At 41.3% G+C, this 17,759-nt stretch overlaps 2 protein-coding genes across 3 annotated transcripts in view; one reads left to right on the top strand and one right to left on the bottom strand.

Moving 5' to 3' along the window:
• The window catches only part of LOC119650776 (probable serine/threonine-protein kinase DDB_G0282963), a 220,328-nt gene that overhangs the window by 153,965 nt on the left and 48,604 nt on the right, over positions 1 to 17,759 (top strand). The gene's annotated exons all lie outside the window — the stretch shown is intronic.
• LOC119650778 lies at positions 2,733 to 5,228 on the bottom strand. Its single transcript, XM_038053886.1, has 2 exons — positions 2,980 to 5,228; positions 2,733 to 2,918 (listed from the first exon to the last, which is right to left on the bottom strand). Exons 1-2 carry the CDS (start codon positions 5,136 to 5,138, stop codon positions 2,891 to 2,893), a joined length of 2,187 nt encoding a protein of 728 aa, XP_037909814.1. The 5' UTR covers positions 5,139 to 5,228; the 3' UTR covers positions 2,733 to 2,890.

Genomic DNA, 17,759 nt, shown 5'->3' with positions numbered 1-17,759 from the left:
CTAGGTCCGGGATGTTATTGAAACTTTCAATAGTTAAGTCGATTCATCGGTGCCTCTTAAGTATTCTTCAATTCCGGGCTTCGTTTCGTAACCGTTTGTTTTACCGGGTCACTTTACGACTCAATAAGCATTCTCATTTTCTCCTAAGCAAGGAGTAGTAAAAGGAGTAGAAGTTTGTGGGCTAGCACCCTGCGAATTTTGAAACTCTATTGCTACCGAAATGTCAACAACGCATTGGATAGGGACTGACCTCACGGCTACCGAGCGAAATCCCGGGAAGTTTAGCGTAGGATACGCGATGACAAGAAAAATTGGCTATTGAGCTGGCAGGGAAGCGCAGGATGCCGCACAACGCAATAATTTCAGAAGTGCATACCGCATTAGGAAAGAACTTGCATGTGGTCACGAATCTTTCGATGGTCCTGTAAAGGCCGACAAGCAACTGACGAGGTGGAAAGAATACTTCAGCACGGTTCATAACTATATCACATACATTAAAGTTTCTCTTCTTGGGGATGAAATTGCCCGTCACTGTAACATGTGGAAACGGACAGTTTCTCCAAGCAAAAGAGAAATCACTTCGGCCATTAATGCACTTAAACGGACCTTAACCGCTGGGTTTAACGCTGTACCTGGAGTTAATGCAGATAAGCTACTTCCACTAACAATTGGAGGGGTATCTACGTGTTCCCTGCCGTAACAAAGACAATAGCTAAAATAATACTAGAATGCATCATAGAACATCTCGGAGAACATCTAGACAGAGAGGAGGTTGGTTTCCGCTGTGGATCCTCCTGTATCGAACAATGCGCGGAGTTCAGATGTTCGTTTCGCCTGCCCTTCATCTGACGTGCTCCACGCAGGAGGAGAGTTCCAGATAATAGCTATTATCAGAGCGATATAAGGTAGTACCAAATATCATACTGCAGCGAAGTAAAATCTTGGATTATATTGAGGTCCCAAGCAAGACCCGCCCAGGTTTCATCTTTTAACTGAGAGTATTTCCTCTTGTTATCGGTGACGTTCTTCATACTGCCTTGTTCGGCAATTGACTCTGACGTCTTTCTTTAAATACCTCGATTACGCTGATGACACTTGATTGTTCTCTCAGTGAGTTATGGAGCTTGGCCAAATGATACTGGATTTGGAAAGAGAGACAAATAGAGTTGGACTGAAGATAAACACCAACAAACCCAAGGTTCTCAGTGTGACAGGTCATCGTACTTTCCCTATCTGCATTAAAGGGCAGAGCATCGAACGCATTGATAAATCCGTATATCTAGGAGGCGTGGTTTCTGCCAGCGGTGGAACCGAACTGGTCTGTGTCATATCATCAGAGCACCCTGACCTGATACGATTTTGAACGACGAACTAAATCCGCGCACACGCAAGGCGGAAGTGGCAGTAGATAGGGTCACACATTAAGGAGAGGCGACAACTGCATTGCTGGCAAAACGGTTACCGTTAACCAGACGTTTGATGTCAAAAGATGGTTATTTTGACTGGCCACCGCGGTCACCAGATTTAACGCCTCTAGACTTCTTTTTATGGGACTACTTGGAATTGAAGTTTTATGCCAACAAACCAAAGACCTTAGACGCCGCGATATTAACAATGGCCAAAACGGTGAAAACGGTAACCATGAATGCAAGAATCTAGACAAGTTCAGTAAAGCTTGCATACAAAAAGCTGTTTGTTTAAAGTAGTTTGAAATCAAACGCGAGGTTGCGATGAGGAAATTGTATAATTTGTCAGTGCAAGTAGCGATTAATGGCGAAAGTTTGTTAAAAACATGCTTCAGGTGTGGTTATCCACTTTGCAGTGGCACGCATCAGCGATCAACACTGGCAAAAAGATATTGTAAATGTCACTTCATTAAAAATTGTCTCGTACATCCACGATGACTGTTGCGCAGTGGCTAACCGCAAATGCCCAAAGATAGGATAGAAGTTTTATTGTACAGGTGAATAAGGTTAGCTCAATAAAAGATCCTTCCCGCAAAATTTTAGCGACACCTCAAAAAACAGTACCGGGTATCACTATGTCACCCTAACTGTCTCCTAAACACTAAAAGCAAGTTATTAAAGGGGGTGGTATACAATACGCTGCCACCTTTTTTCGAGGAAGCAGATTCAATTCTGGCTTCTAGCCATTTTGCCATCCGGATGGTTCAGTGATTAAAGCACTAGGCTCTCTGCCGAATGGTCGGTTCTTTTCTCTCACTGGTGACAGTGGGATTTACATCGTGGCTGGATCTCGGATACTGGTCAACTTAGCGTGTTGTGTGTTCCTATGTTTCCATTTAGAACATTTTTGAGGCAGTTATTCATCGAAGTAGGAGTGAAGCAGTGGATTTGATCTTATTACTCATTGGATCGCATTTTGCGGACAGAGCTGACCCATAACAGATGCAATACTCTTGCGATAATTCAACCGGGGACAAGGTCCTCCTCAAATCTTACTGTTTAACTAATTTTCCGTAAACTTTCTAAGCAAGGAGGTAAATATTTACAAAGCTGGGTTTAGGCTCTCGGAATATCCTTTAAAATCGTTTCCTTAGCAATTAATTATTTCATTATTGATGAGCTCAGATAAGAGAGGGCGAATCCTGAAATAAGATAGAAAAGAGTGCGTTTGAGGTCATTCGGCTGCCCAGAAATCTTTTAATGAGAATCAACGGTGAATAACTAGCCTGTGCAGAAAGTAGTAAGAAATTATAGACACGTCGAAAGTGCGTTGTATTGTTTTTAGTTTTTTTATTTCAAATTGTTCAATTATATCAAAGATACATATTTCAATGCAATAGAATGTAAGAACATTTCAAGTCAGAGTTTTTGAAAATATCAAATTTTTACAAAATTTAAGTAATTTCTGTGATTAAGTAATCCACTCAAAAAGTTTGAAGAGATGCCACGAATCTGAAAATAAAAGATAAAATTGAAGGAAACAATCGAAAGAGTATACAAATTATCAACCTACCCTTCATAGGTCAGCTCTGATTCATCCGTTAATTCCACATTGACTTTGTATGGATGGAGACGTCCACTAGGTTTCTTAGCTGCTTCCTTAATTTTTCTCGCCTTTGATATTGCATCTAGAGCTCGTGAAAATTTGGGACTAGTAACTGTCGGCTTCACCAAAGCGATTCGTTGATTGGGAGTAGTTGTCGCGTTATATTTCGAGTGACACAACTTCGAATTTGCTGCTTTCAGTGACTCCTTGAACATGTGAAACAAATCACGGCTAACCTCGGGCATACCTTGATCCCGTGCTTTACGAATTGTACGAACGATGTCGGCGAGTTTTTTCAAGCTCTTTTCACTCTCGATGAAGGGATTGTATTTTTCTGGGGTAGTTTTGGATGATGAGGCTGCGGACGTGCTTCCTGATTTTATGTAGTCGACAGTTCTTACACAAGGAGGAAGAGAAGTTGCTGAAGAAAGTGAAGTACAAGAGGGAACCTTCTTTTGAAAATTGGTCGATGTACCCTCTTGTGGATCGTACTGGGTGTCGCGCTTAGCTTTGCTATTTAAATGCAGTGGATTTGGTTGGGGGTTCGATGGGTCACTCCGGAAAGGTGGTGGGACACTCGCTTTTGAATTATACTTAGTTTTAGGCAAAATCCTGCAAACTTCATGCTTTACTGGGTCTTGACATAATTTCCTCCGGAGGTCAAGTAAAGTACTTCCACGTGAATGTGATCCCAGTTTAGAGTGACTTCCAGGCTTCGCTAGATTCTTGGAATAATCGCATGTTTTTTTTGTAAAAATCGCGGATACTTTCTCCTTTGCATTATACAAAGTCTTAGGCTGAACTTTGCAGTTTTCATGGTACTTGGAATGTTTTGCTGGACCACGTGAGTTCGGCTGGGAAATTGTAGAAGTCACTCGATGGGAATTTTTCGGAGCTTCAGATTGATTCCTGTACTTGTCAAATTTTAAGGCTAGGTCCTCACAATTTGATTTTTTCTTTAGATTTGTTGGCACTCCCTCATTCGTATTGATTTCACATTTAGTTTCACTTTTTGCACAGATTTGCTGACTTTTAACAGAGGTAATCCTTTTTACATCCTCAGAAGTACCACATTTATTCTCACATCGAATCGTAGATTGATTTTCGTTCCTTGTATCGTTTCGCGTACTTTGAACGAGCCCATCTTGGTTTTTCTCGAAATATGAACGCACTTTAGATACAAACCTCTCGTTTGACATACTAATAAGCGACTCTAGGCTATTTCTGTGCGTTATTTCGCTGGTGTGGTCTGCTCGACTACCCGTTTCCCTGGCTAGCTCGAACTGCTTAATTCGGTTTTTAACAAAATTCTGTTCGCAAGGTATGCATTCTGGCTCTTTAACCAATGTCTCCGGTTTTTCCTCCATAACGATGCTTCTGTAGACTGCTGCGGGTTTTTCGAATGACTTCTTGGAAATGATAGAGAATTCGGTTCGATTGACACTGAAGTTCCTTGAAAGCTGGTTAAAGAAAGATACTCTTTCTTTAACGCCAGATACTTTAACTTGTGAACTCATTGACTGACTAACCGCTTGGTTCGAATTTGTTGTAAATTGTTGCATCCTGATCTTCACCTCCGATTTTACTTCATGATGCTTGGTATTTGGAGTGCTGCTAACTATAACACTGATCTTAGGCGTTGGTCTGTAATTCTCAACACGCTGTTCAGGCACCGGCTTATCCACTGAAGATTTTTCCTGAATATCTCGTTTTGCCAATAAACGTTTCGCGTGAGCTCCTTTTCTTTCGACTATTTTTCTTTGTCGCAGTTTCTTTGCTTCACTATCTTTACAAACATCGTCCTCTTCCACCAAATCATTAAACAATTTTTCGATGTCCGCTGATAGGTTCCTGATACTCACATCAATATTATTACACGCGCTCGAGGCAATTTCCAGAAATTCATTGTCGTCAACTTCACTAACTTCAAATAATTCTTCTCGGTTACTGGATGTAAAGCTTCGATTGCTCCCAGATTTACGAGAAGTTTTACGTTTGCCTTGGGATCTTTCAATAATTTCAGAACTTTCAAGGAACAATTCAAAATCTTGCTCGGAAAATCTACTTGTATCTACAACCAGTGGTATGGAGGCGTACTGAGCTTCTGGGTGCAATTCACGACCCATTTTGTTTGAGTTAAGAAATTAACACTTCCAAAAATTTAACAGTGACAATATTTTAACAAGCGTCCTTATCGTTCAGAAAGTGAAACTGAAAATGAATTTCAGTCGGGAGGAGCCCTTTTAAGAAACTTTCATTTAAGCAAATGATACCTGTTCCCAACTTTTAGGGAATTAAAGGACTATAAGAAAAGATTTCGAAGGTCATTAAAACCTACTTAACGGATTTTCAGTATACGGCATCGATTCCGGACATATTACCCAGCGGTAGGAACATGGGTAAAGAGTGGAAAAAATATCTATTAAGTGTAATTCGCATCCCTGTAAATCAACCTTATGTATGACACCGTCCAATAAAGTGTTGATAATTAGTTCTTTTATTCTGGAAAGAATTCAGGTCAATTTTAGGCTAGGTTTTCCTAAATTTGAAACAGATTTGATTGAGTAATTCAAAACTCTTTGAAAATTGATTGATTTTTGAAAACCTAAGTATCTACCACAAGATGATCAGAGAAATAAAATTTGGTAAGGCAAATCAACCCTAAAGGCTAACATCTTAATAATTTTGAGTTTAAGTAATTATGACACCTCTCCACGGTGATGGTATATCCCTAATTTGAAAAATTGAGTTTCAGGAACTGACTATGTAGACTATCTTGTTCCAGCAAGGAACAGGGATGTTTGTTGGCCCCTCCCAGTCTCATACAAGTTTATGTTAAACTTAAGAGGCTAAAGTAAATACAACAGGCCAACCTTTTCCGGTTTACCCGGTTAAGCATTCTTTAGTTATTATTTCAAACGCTGACTGTGGCGTAAATGAAAAACCAGGTGACTTAGCTTGATCGCTTTCTTCTTTTTCAATTAAAATTTTCGCCATATAGACCTTCGTTTTCTACCCTAACTACTGAATCTATATTCAGTCTTGAAACGCTTTCTTTATGAAGGTCTACAGTTTCCCATTTAGTCATAATCCTGCAGCGGAGTGATATTGCCAAAATATTCTCTCAAGAAATTTTGATTAAAGAAAAGGCTGCTTTATTTGGACTAAGACCAATGTTGACAGTCAGGAAGCAGAAATTTCCTCGGTCTCGAAGAACTTAAGCTAGCAAGTGGCTGGATGACACCGGCTGGTTTAAGGTTGGGGGGACTAAAAATAGTGAATCTGTTTTTTTTTCATTTCATTGTTCGAGACCAATCATTTCGATATCCCATACTTTTATACGAATATAATTTAAATTTTAAGACCAAAGTGGAGCATTTGTCTTCTAGAATGTTAGGCAACATTGTTGCACCCAACTAGCGTCATAGGATTCTCATTTCTTGGATCCTGAATTCAAACGAATTCTCCGCAACATATGTTAATCTATGAAACACCCGAACTGGATAAAATTATTGCATAGACAAAAAAAACATAGAGGTTTGAATATCCGGAGAAGTATGGCAAAGGAAATGAAGGCAATGTTTGATTGGCAGGTGGACAACCAAGTCTTTTTCTGAATAGCACTGTGTGTTCTAAGCCCTCGGACCCTAGTTGTCCATTATACTCGATTCCTCCGTCTAACACAATATCCCTCATTCGTTTATGTACCACAGGATTGCCGTTAGTGGATGTGATACTACCCGCTGCAGCTGGAGCACATCAGCAATAAAAATCTGATCTGATATATCCATAGGCCCGGGACTCACATAGAAAAAGCTTCGTGGATTCCACCCTTATTATTCTGTTAAGGGAAAGTCGCACCGCGTCCTTGAAGAACTATTGTGCCCCTTTTACTGGTTATAGTGTACCTGTTGATCATAGTATCTCAAGCAGGCCTGTAACCGTTAGGAACTTTAGTATGTTCCCCACTTCTAGAAGTTTCAGCTTTGCATCTGGTATTAAGTGGAGGGGTGGAAGAACCCCTTATTACAAGATGAACACGTATTCTTCTTCTTTTTCTTCAGCTTTTGTCCCGTTCACAAGCCGGGTAGGCTCGTTCGACCAACTGAGATGAAGGGTTGTACTGCTCATATATCGAGGCAATGGTCATTCAGTTTCCTCCTTTTTTTGAAAATAATGCCATTGTGATTTTATTTGGATTTACTGAAACTCCATGCCTGAGGAACCAACTGTCAATCAAATCAACGGCGCGTTGTGTATTTCTATACGTTCTGAGTGCAGCCATGTCATCTGCATAAGGTTGGGCGTGTATTGGCAGATTTTGCAGTTCATATTGTAGTGAGTCGACCAGCATATTCCGCAAAAGTGGCGATAGCACACCTCCTTAAAAGTAGCCTTTTGCCGCTTCTATTTTTAGGTAGCAATCAACACCTAATTCAGTAAACAGCAATCTCTGCGTTAGCATAGCATATATCCACTTAATTAAAGTTTTATCAACACCATATTGTGTGGCGGCATCACACAGTTTTTGGAAAGACGCGCAGTCAAATACCTCTTCAATGTCCAGGACGCCACATATTTTTAAGTCAAAGAGTAAAAAGCAGAGGCACAGGACTTTCCACCAAAACCAACACGCGTACGGTTTTTATTTAGTGGATGCGATCTTAGCACTTTCTCGAGGCTTCCTTCCAGATAATTCAACGAGTATAATGTTACGCTAATCTTTGGATTTTAATAGTCATTTTTCCCAGGCTTAGGTACGAAAGCTACCTTAACCTTCTGCTAAGAGCCCAGAGCAGGACTTGTTAGAAAAATATTTCTTAGAGGTCATTCCTAGTGCTCTAGATCCTCTATTAGCATCGCAGGGTGGATGTCATCCATGTCACGTGCTTTGAAGTATTCAAATGCTACGGCACAGCAGCGCTGTGGAGTAACAAACGGTCTTGTCAATTTGGTATGGCGTATCAGGAAAGTATCTATATCGGTTTCGTACCAATAGTTGCCCACACTGTCCAGATGTCCGAACTCCATAGCGTGCCAAAATATGTTTCCGAATTAAGAAGCGAATAATAAAGTCAGACAAATATTAGGCTTACTGAAGAAAGGGTAGTTAATATGATAATGCCATTTAAAGAGGTTTGGGTAGCTGTGGCAAACTACTTAATACACACAAATTTGTTAAAAGGAAAGCAGCCAAATTTGAAGGAAAACAACAAACTGATAGCTGAATTGACCTCTAAGTAATACCTAGTGGCACTTCGGCGGATATAGGGAGAAGTTGGGAAATAGTCCTAATCGATATGAATCTAGGACATCATCGTGGTTTCGATGAATATAATTCATAACTTTGTCGGGATTTGAATTTAATATAGACAGAGAAACAAGATCCGCACCCGGTTTTGGTCATCCTGCTCTGTGGGGCCGAGACGAGGCTGGGCGCGATTGAAACCGAGCAGCCAAAAAATCATTTTTGAAAGAATCAGGCGCTCATCCAAGGAAAAGTGTGGTCCGTGCACTATTATGAAGATAGAAGTTGTCCCTCAAATTAGTGCAGCCAGCCATTAAGTACATGGCACAACTAGTACTACTCTACCCTCAAACAAAAATTTTAGATATTATAGTTTATTGAAATCTGAAACTTCATCTTTTAGATAAGGTACCCTAAAAGACACCACCAATGACAAGAAGGAATAATCAACGGCAGAAAACAGCCCCAGTGGACCTCGCTTTGGATTTCCGATTTCTCTGAGATTTTATCGCAATGCGATACAAGACATTTCGCTTGTTTTACGTGCTGTGTTCGGCTAGTTTGCATCGACTGTAAAACAAGCTTAGCTAAAGATACTCTCCTGGCTGATGTTGTTGAAGAGAAGAGCAGGTAAAGCGAAGATCTGAATGCCGTAAACTGCTCCACAATGATCGGCAAGGTGCTGATGAGATAAGCGAAGGAGGATGCAGATCGTTACTCAGCCCACGCTCCTTCGATGAGATCTTCGGAATGTTTTTGGATGTGTCCCGAGATAATTTTAGGAATTATCTTTGTGTCCCTTCTATACATAGGAGCAATCCATACTCGACTGAGAATTGTGTTCCTTTCACATCTTAAATTGCACGTTATCATGGGGGTTGAAAAAAGCGACCGTGAGGAGTAGTGTCATACCCGACCGAAGTATTATCAGAGTTTAACTCGGCGTTGGGTTCACCCATGTGGGAGAGCAGTGCTCCTCATAGTCCCAACATTTTACTTTGCTTAACCGCTATTTATCCACGCTATACCACTGGAATTTCGGCTGATATTATAGCGGTTGACCATTTTGGGAAGCCTCTTCATCGAAGAGCGACTGCACATTTCATAATCTTATCCTAGATCGGTTACGAAGCAAAACATCGTAACCGGATCGTCTTTCGCGTTGCCATTATAACAACAGCACATAGCATTTGCTGTTGGTGTAGGTATTCCCTGTTCTTCGAAGTAGATTACAGACTCATATAATTCATACCACCAATTCTGCAACCACTGCAGTCATGTAGCTTGTAGATCCATCTGATAAACCTACTGTATTGTTTGCCACCTTCGCAATATCAAAGATTTTTGTAGTCCCTATGACATTTATTCATAATTGCGCCATTTGACAATCACTTCGCATCTATAAAGCGAATCGGTCCTAGTGATCGTTTGGTCCCCCTTGCCCGCAAAGTGCAATCCTCGAATTCGAAATAAACTAACTTCAAATAGATAGAGTGAGTGTCCTTTGGGAGATCGAAATATCACTACAAAATTAAGGATACATCATCATCACCAACGGCATAATAAACAGTGTCCGGTCTAAGCCTGACTTGGTAAGGAAATGCAGACATCCCGGTTTTGCACCAAGGTCTACCAATTCGATATTCCTAATAGCTTTCTAGCGTCCTGGCCGACCGCATTGTTTCTCGTTCCTTTCAGGCAGGATCGCGCATATCGTAGACTTTCCGGGCTGAATCATCCTAACCCTTACGGATTAGATGCCCTGCCCCCGGAACCTATTTTCCCGGGTTTTATCCGGGACCAGCTGGTCGTGACTCTAAATATAGGCTACGTCCATCTTGCTGTATTGAGCCAACAGCGCTCATATAATGCATGCTACCAATTTTTCAACCACATGCAACACAAAATTTATTTATTTATTTAACGGAGTAGGAGGAGAAAGGAATAATCTTAACCTATGCTTAAAACTACTTAAAGAAGACAAGTTAAAAGGACCGCCAGCTGTTGTTCGTTGCAACTTCGACAAACCCTAGGAATCGGGGAATGGAAGTAGACTTCGAGCTCTGTGAAGGGCACGTTGTAAATGTCTGCGTTACGTGTATTATAAGACGGAGTACAGCAGGTGGTGCCGATAGAGGCGGAGCAGCCCATCAGACCTGAGGAAAGTTTAAGAAATGTGGATAAAACTAGATAGGATCTGCGCTGCTATAGGAAGAGGAGGTTCAGAAAGCGGAGGTGGGAGGGATAGTCCACACGAGGGAAATTTTTCTTGAAGAAGAGGGAACGGGTGAAGTTACGTTGCACATTTTCAATAGCAAGACAATCACAGTTACGGAAAGGTGACCAGATCACGGAGCAGTATCGAGGGTATTCCGCACGAGGAAATTGAAGAGAGCCGAGGAGGGAGGAGCCAAGTATAAAGCCTGACAATATTGCTGCTAGAAGAGTGACTTCGAAGCAGTGTGTGTCGAAGCGGAGCTTATTGTCCAAAGTAACTCCGAGATCTTGAGTAGAATTTAGGTATTACAAGGGATGTCCATTAAGATAGTAGTAGAAGCAAGTGGGTGAGAATTTAAGCGAGTAGCACATAAGGGGACACTTTCTGCCGTTTAGCGTTAAACCATTATCAGAATACCAACGAACCAGAGTGTCTAGGTTATATTGAAGGGTAACACCGTCCATAGCCGACGATATAGCGGAAAGAAGCTTAATGTCGTCGGTATAGAGCAAACAGGAACAGGTGTGGAAGTGGGGAAGGTCGTTAATAAAAAATAAAAATAATAAAGGAATCAGAATAGATCCCTGCGGGATGCCAGAGGAAGACGAGAAGGAGCGGGATGTACACCCATCAAAAGAAACATGGCAGGATTGGTTGGAAAGGTATCACAAAACAAGTGGTATGGCAACGCTTAGAGCCGAGAGTTTGGATAGAAGAATCTTATGATTTACAGTGTCAAAGGCTTGAGTGAAATCAGTGTAAAGGGTATGTACTTTTTGCCGTGAATTTGGACATTTAGCGGCAAAGTTGGTAAAGTGAAGCAGGTTGGAGGTAGTGGACCTGCGCTTAACAAAGCCGTGTTTCTCTTTCACTATGTGGTGGCCAAAGTGGGAGGACAACCAGTCGCTGACATATCTTTCCAGGGTTTGGGAACAGGAGGGAAATGGGGCGGTAATTCTCGGCAAGCTTACGATCGCCACTTTTGTAAATGGGGATGAAGAGAATCCCTATCCACAAGCTGGGAAAATGATTCTCTTCAAGACTTTAGTTGAAAATAGGGATAGGGGAAGGGAGATGGACTCACCAGTTTTAAGCAAGGAGACGTTTGGAAGACCATCGAGCCAAGTCCGACATTGGCATCAAGGTTGCCAATAAAGTACTCGACAAGGGCAGGCGATGCGGGATAGATTACATCCACTAGTAGGAGGGAAGAGGAAGAAGGAGAGGAAACATAGACTGAGGAAAAGTAACGGCAGATTAAATCTTAAAATAGCGGGGGGTAGTTAGCTGAGGATGCAGAGAATTTAATGGGCGGAGGGGAAAGCTTGGCAGAACAGCGGGAGTGGGACAGTGGCACTAGAAGGATTTGAGGTTTCCTCGCTTTAGTGAGTCTTTACCACTGATCTCAGAATTTAAAATCCTGCATTCCAACCAGGTTTCAGAAATGCAGATGACGTGATGTTGGAATGCTAAAGCAAACAGTTTAAAATCCGACTGCTTGGTCCTTAAACCCCTTACATTTCGATAAAACAGTGTAAAGTTGTCAAAATCATTTAAGTTCAGCGGGGCAGGCGGGCCGACCGGAAGTTTAGCCCTCTGATAAGGCTTGACGAAGACCCCCTGTACCCAAAAGGAAGATTGGACGATAGTATCGAAGCTGTTGGAATACGTCACTTTGAAGGAAATTATCACTCGGTCAGGAGAGCCACCCTTCGCCAGCTTCACTCATGAGAGAGGTAAAAAAGTTGATTTGGCTTTACTTCTGATATAGGCGAGAATTTCGTTGAAAGTGGTGGAGTACGCTAGTCTCGACTCGAATAGTTGTTTAGGTGGCGAGGCAACGTTTAGCAGCGCACCGCTCGACAAGAGATCGGAAAGGCCTGCGGTTCAGCTGTGGCGAGCGTCAATGTTGCGGAGGAGAAAGCATACAGTGGTGCTAATTCAGCGACAGTAGGACAATCGTCAGAACTGCGTAACGCAGCCAATGCTAAGTAGGGAACATTTCACTCAGACGGAGAGCGATTTTTAAGTTTACATAACATGTAATCATCAACGTAACAGAGATTCCTTTCTTCATGGCCGACAAAAAGGAAATCTCGACCGAGGTTAAATTAAAATGTCTATTTTGGTCATGTCATATATTTTTGTTAAAAGTGGCTATAGACACTAAGGACTTGACTGCCTATGTCACAATGTGAGAATCACAATACATTTATGGTTTCTGGTTCCATGGGATGTTGCCGTTCGCATCTAAATCAAGGGGTTCATACAATTTGCCGAGACAGTCCAATATAAAGACGTTACAGCGCACATTACTTCCCCCTCCGTGTGTTTTTTTCCTTGGGCGATCTAAGTGAGTGACAAACATCAGTAGAAATGGAAATGTCGTGATAGTTTTGTGTATTGATATGTCCACACCCACCCCCCAAGGCCCTTATCCAATTGGATTATCCCGCCAAAATCTCTACTTGTATTTCTAATAGTTAGACAAGTATCCCTTCTAGAGTTTTATTAAGACTGTGATATAAATCAATGCTGTACAATGCACAATATGGATTAGGCCGAGATTCGTCCACTTGTTACGCTTACTTGTATATTTGGGGAATTAGTCTGCTTATGAAATTTCCTGGTCTTTCAACTAAAAACCAAATAGCACAAATAACCTTTCGTATATCTTAATTGTTTAGTTTATGAAACTCATGGCTATGTTCAAGTTCTTTCATATGCTAATTCTTCACTCCTAAATATTTTCACCACAGCAGTTTTTCACCAGAATTACTAGGACGAGGCTGTCGAAGCCACCTTTCTTTCCGATACTTTTGCCTGGGGTATGAAAAAGTTCAAATCGTAATTTATCTGTTCGAATATTATCAAATACTTTCTGAGGATAGGATATAAAGGGGTATAAATGCTGCACAGTTTACACTAGCACCAGCCCACAGCCACATTTAACGATATCCAGCCATGAGGTCCTTAATAAGAGCCGTTACTTCATTATATTCTTTATATAACTATCACGGGCCCAAGATTAAGGAGCTGATGAAGGAGATAAATAACGCTATGAATTGCGATACAGACACCAAGGGAAACTGGAGTATCTGAATGGCAAAGTGCGATTGTCATTACTTTTCTCTGTTTCGTTTTCTCTCCATGTTTATGGCGCATATTCAGTTTTAGCTTGAAGGACGCTGTTTTCAAAACGCTTTATTTTTCTTAAAAACCATATTCATGCTATTTTAATAACTTCTCCAAAGTTCACTTCCGATTTCATCTTGATTTCGCTCCTAAATTGACTTTTCCAATTTCTCCCAAGTTGATGTTTATCTGCACATAAGGAAATCCTACTACGATATAGGTATTGTGCCTGATCACAAAAGCGTGTCTACAGTTACCAACCAGATGATCATGATTATACAAAAGTGTGCCATAAATTATGTGCTGTAGTCACTATCAATTTAAAGATTGATATTGTACACACACGACGAATAGAAATGAATATAATTATGCAAATTAAGCTTGAAAGATTGAAATCTTGAAAAAAAGAAAATCTTTCAAGTGTGATTTTCACGGTCGAAGAAAGATCGATTATGGTCGCGTTCATTTTCTATGATAGGATGAGCATGGGTAGATTGGCTGAGGTGGGCTTAGAAGTTGGGTCTTAAATCTTTTGTAAACATTTGTTTTGCTCCCTCTATTATGGCGAATTTCTCCATGGTGAAGGGAACTTTGAGAGTCTAAGTATAGCTTTGGTTTGTTATAGTCGTCCGTACCGGAAGATGCAAAAGTTTTGCAATTTGCAACGAATATCTTCGTGACTTCGAAAATGTTAATGGTTATCTTTAAAGCCTCGGCCAAAATGGCTTTTGGTTGATTCGGTTCGGTTGGTTGATGCGTTCATAATCCATAGTAATATGCGTTCATAATCCATAGTAATATCCTTTGTGTGCCAAATGGTTCCATTCTACTGAAATATTTTCGATTTGGTTTTTGTTCTGTCTTTAATTCTGGTATGAAGAATGATCGAACCATTAAATCTTGAACCAGAGTAGATGAGGCTGGTCAAAAGACCATCCTGAGTTAACTTTCGTCAAGCAAGGGGGCAGAGCTATACTGCGTTGCTGAACTTGGCAGATTCTTCTGCAGTTAAGTCCAGCTCCGAAGAAGTATCCATGGATTAATGAGGTTGTACTTTGTAGTTAGTTCTTCTATGTGGGCGGGGTGCTTTGCGCTTCCTTCTTTCAAGCTGAAATTGAAATTAAATGACATTAGTTGTTCTTCATCCAATTGATAAATGGAAGATTTGGCTTGGATTTTTTAAGGTATTAGGCCAAACATTCAACACCAGAATCAAATTCATTTGTTCTTTCTATAGTAAAAACTATTTCTGCCAGCAATCTTCCAACTTTTTGTATGTTCGTGTGGCAATACCATTCCTAGGCGATTCACTTGCTCCAAGCTTTTCTTGTTTTCTTGCCCAATACCTCCTTTTACCTCTAGGAGACCCTGTGCAGTCCTTTCCTGTGCTCCTGTTCTTTAGTGCATATTACACAAAATGTGATTTTCTATGATACCTTTAAGGGTAACGAAAGGGAAATGAAAATTTCTAAGAAACGGTAAGTGGATGAAATTTTATGCTTCTCACAAAATAAGAGGGGGGGGGGGCGGTTAAAGTTATGTTCATAGACGCCGTGCATAAAGGGTTGATTTAGTGCGGTATAATAATAATTGTTGGCGCAACAATCCATATTGGATCAGGACCTTGAAGTGTGTTAGAGCACTTCATTCAAGACCGTAACGGTACACTAAAGTACACTGTAGGACAACCTTGTGCTCTAACCACTCAGCTATCCGGACACAGTGCGGTATAAGTGCGACGAAATGAACCGCCTAAAAAAACGCCAGCCACTACAAACACTCTGCAACTTTTTATGTTCTCATTACCATTAAGACAAGTCAGAAAGTTACACTTTATGCTCGATGATTTAGGTATGAAAGGTTTTAAGGATTTCTTATTTAAAAATATTTTGCTGCACCGCGGTTCTTTATTTGAGCAAGTACTGAAGTGGAGAGTATTTTGAGGCCTCGGTGTCATAAATGGGCATCACCAGGTTTTTCGGTTAAGAGGTTTCTGAACATGGGTGCTTGGCCTAACTGCTTCCCTCCTACCTCTTTGCAGCAGATATAAAAAAGCCTCGGAAAGTACAAGGAGACACGTCTAGAAAGTAAGCGTACTGGGCCACAAGGAAATCCTGGTAACGCTGTTGTGTAACCCCCCTCAAAAAGGGGCCCGATTCGAGGTTAGTATGTTAAAAATTCTTGACTTAGGATCATCTCTTGCGAAAAACGTCAACCCAATGTCCCGCCAAGTGTGAAATTCGCGTCGTCATCCGCTACCTTGTTTTGAGCGGAAAACACCAGGTATGATTTTTAATGAGGTTAAGCTGAACAGTTTTCAGAGCAACCTTTTCATCGTGCGCAAAAAAAAAATCGAAACAACAAAATTTTCAGCCAAAAGTCATGGCAAGGCAAAGGAATCATTTTGACTAAATATCTTGCTCAAGGGGAGATGATCCAGGCGACAGAATACTAAGTAAATTGAAAAGGGCAACTCAGAGCTGCACCGCAATTCCAGACCTCGGACAGCTAACGCCTCGGAGCAACTTCTGGACTTGTTTTGGGTGGGGAGTTTTGAACCACCCCGCGCATTCTCCTAACGCCTTCAAGTGGTAATGTGGAAAAAAGTTTGCAACGAACGAACTGACGAAGAAGAGTGGAGAAGCCAATCTAAAAGTCGCCGAGAGACATGACGCCCGACCGCAATTAACTTTTGAGAAGTGTATTTTCAAATCATTGTTTCCTTGTCAGAATTCGTTGAATTCGAGATTTGCTAACATTTCTTGTCAATACTTACTAGTACCTATTCCGAGATGAATCGGGATCTTGCGGTTTTAGCGCGTGTGTGATTCGAAGGCAGAGTATCCAATGGAGATGAGCACAAACACTTCACGTTACATTAATCTTTCAACACACACACAATCAACGAAAAATGTCTGCAACTAAAATACGAATTTGAATCTTAATATTTCGCATGGCAATCTTTGGCCTCGACAGTTGCGCTAAACTTGCGTTACATCAAAGAACGCACAACACAAAACCTTATTCTTTCTAGGCGGTATCCTGAATTACTGATACCAAGGGATAACATGACAACGAGGTTTCACTTTCATAAGTTTGAAACACGTTGGAATAACAAGGCAAACTGGGAGAGCGTGGCTGCCACATACGGCTTAAACCAGCAACTGATTACTTGGTACACTTACGGATCCCTCACAACAGAGAGAGCGGGTGCCGGTGTCATTGGTCCAAGAAAAATGTACTTTGAGCCACTGGGCGCGTACACTAGCATATTCCAGGCGTAAATATACGCCATAGGCAGATGTGCCACGTTGAAACTGCAAAAGAACTACAGGGGGCAGAACATAGCTATTCTCACTGATAGCCAAGCAGCGATCAAGACACTTAGGTCCAATCAGGTGAACTCTAAACTGGTGTGCGAATGCCTTGAGAGACTGAATACACTCGGCTCGTCCAATAAGGTCTGGATATTTTGCTTGCTGGGTTGGAAGGCAACGAGGCAGCGGACGAACTAGCCAAGAAGGGAGCAGGGACGCCTTTACACGGGCCAAAACCCTTCTATGGAATCGCAAACGGTTTCATGGTTATGAATCTAAGAAATGAAGAGGAACGATTGAGGGAACTATACTGGGCGGGCCTTCCAGGGATGGAGCAGTCCAGGGTGCTTATTGGGGGATACGACCCATGCGCACAAAGGATTGCTTAAACCTCACCAAAAAGAACCTCCGAATCATAGTGGTAATTCTCACTGTCATTGTCAAGATAATCAAAAGGATCTATTCTATTGGATTGCAGTCTAGAAGCCAAGGATCCTAGTTCACTCGCTGGGAAAGAGCCTCGCACCATGACGCCCCTGCGACCGTGTTTGATTGAAGCAGTTAGGTTTCTTCATTCGAGGGTTGTATTCGGCCTTCGTCACACTTTGACACCGCCAAAGAAATTGTACTGGAATTGTTCCCCGAAATGAAATTCCGGATCTTAAGGATATCATGTCGGCCTTTACGCCAATTTCTAATATGAACTTTTTTCCCGATATCGAGAGTTTGACACTGTTTTATAGACACAGTCCCAATTTTGTCTATTCATACTTCAATTTGTTCTCTATCAATTGAAATTCAAACTAGCTGAATTCGTTTAGTCGTTCCA

Source organism: Hermetia illucens, chromosome 3 (genome assembly GCF_905115235.1).
Source record: "Hermetia illucens chromosome 3, iHerIll2.2.curated.20191125, whole genome shotgun sequence".
Taxonomy (NCBI): domain Eukaryota; kingdom Metazoa; phylum Arthropoda; class Insecta; order Diptera; family Stratiomyidae; genus Hermetia; species Hermetia illucens.
This window is presented reverse-complemented; position numbering and strand designations above follow the sequence as displayed.

Coding starts and splice junctions, on each gene's coding strand:
- LOC119650778 (XM_038053886.1), bottom strand. CDS start 5,138: ATGGGTCGTGAATTGCACCCAGAAGCTCAGTACGCCTCCATACCACTG. Junction 2,919..2,979: donor TCAGAGCTGACCTATGAAGG/GTAGGTTGATAA, acceptor TTTTATTTTCAG/ATTCGTGGCATCTCTTCAAA.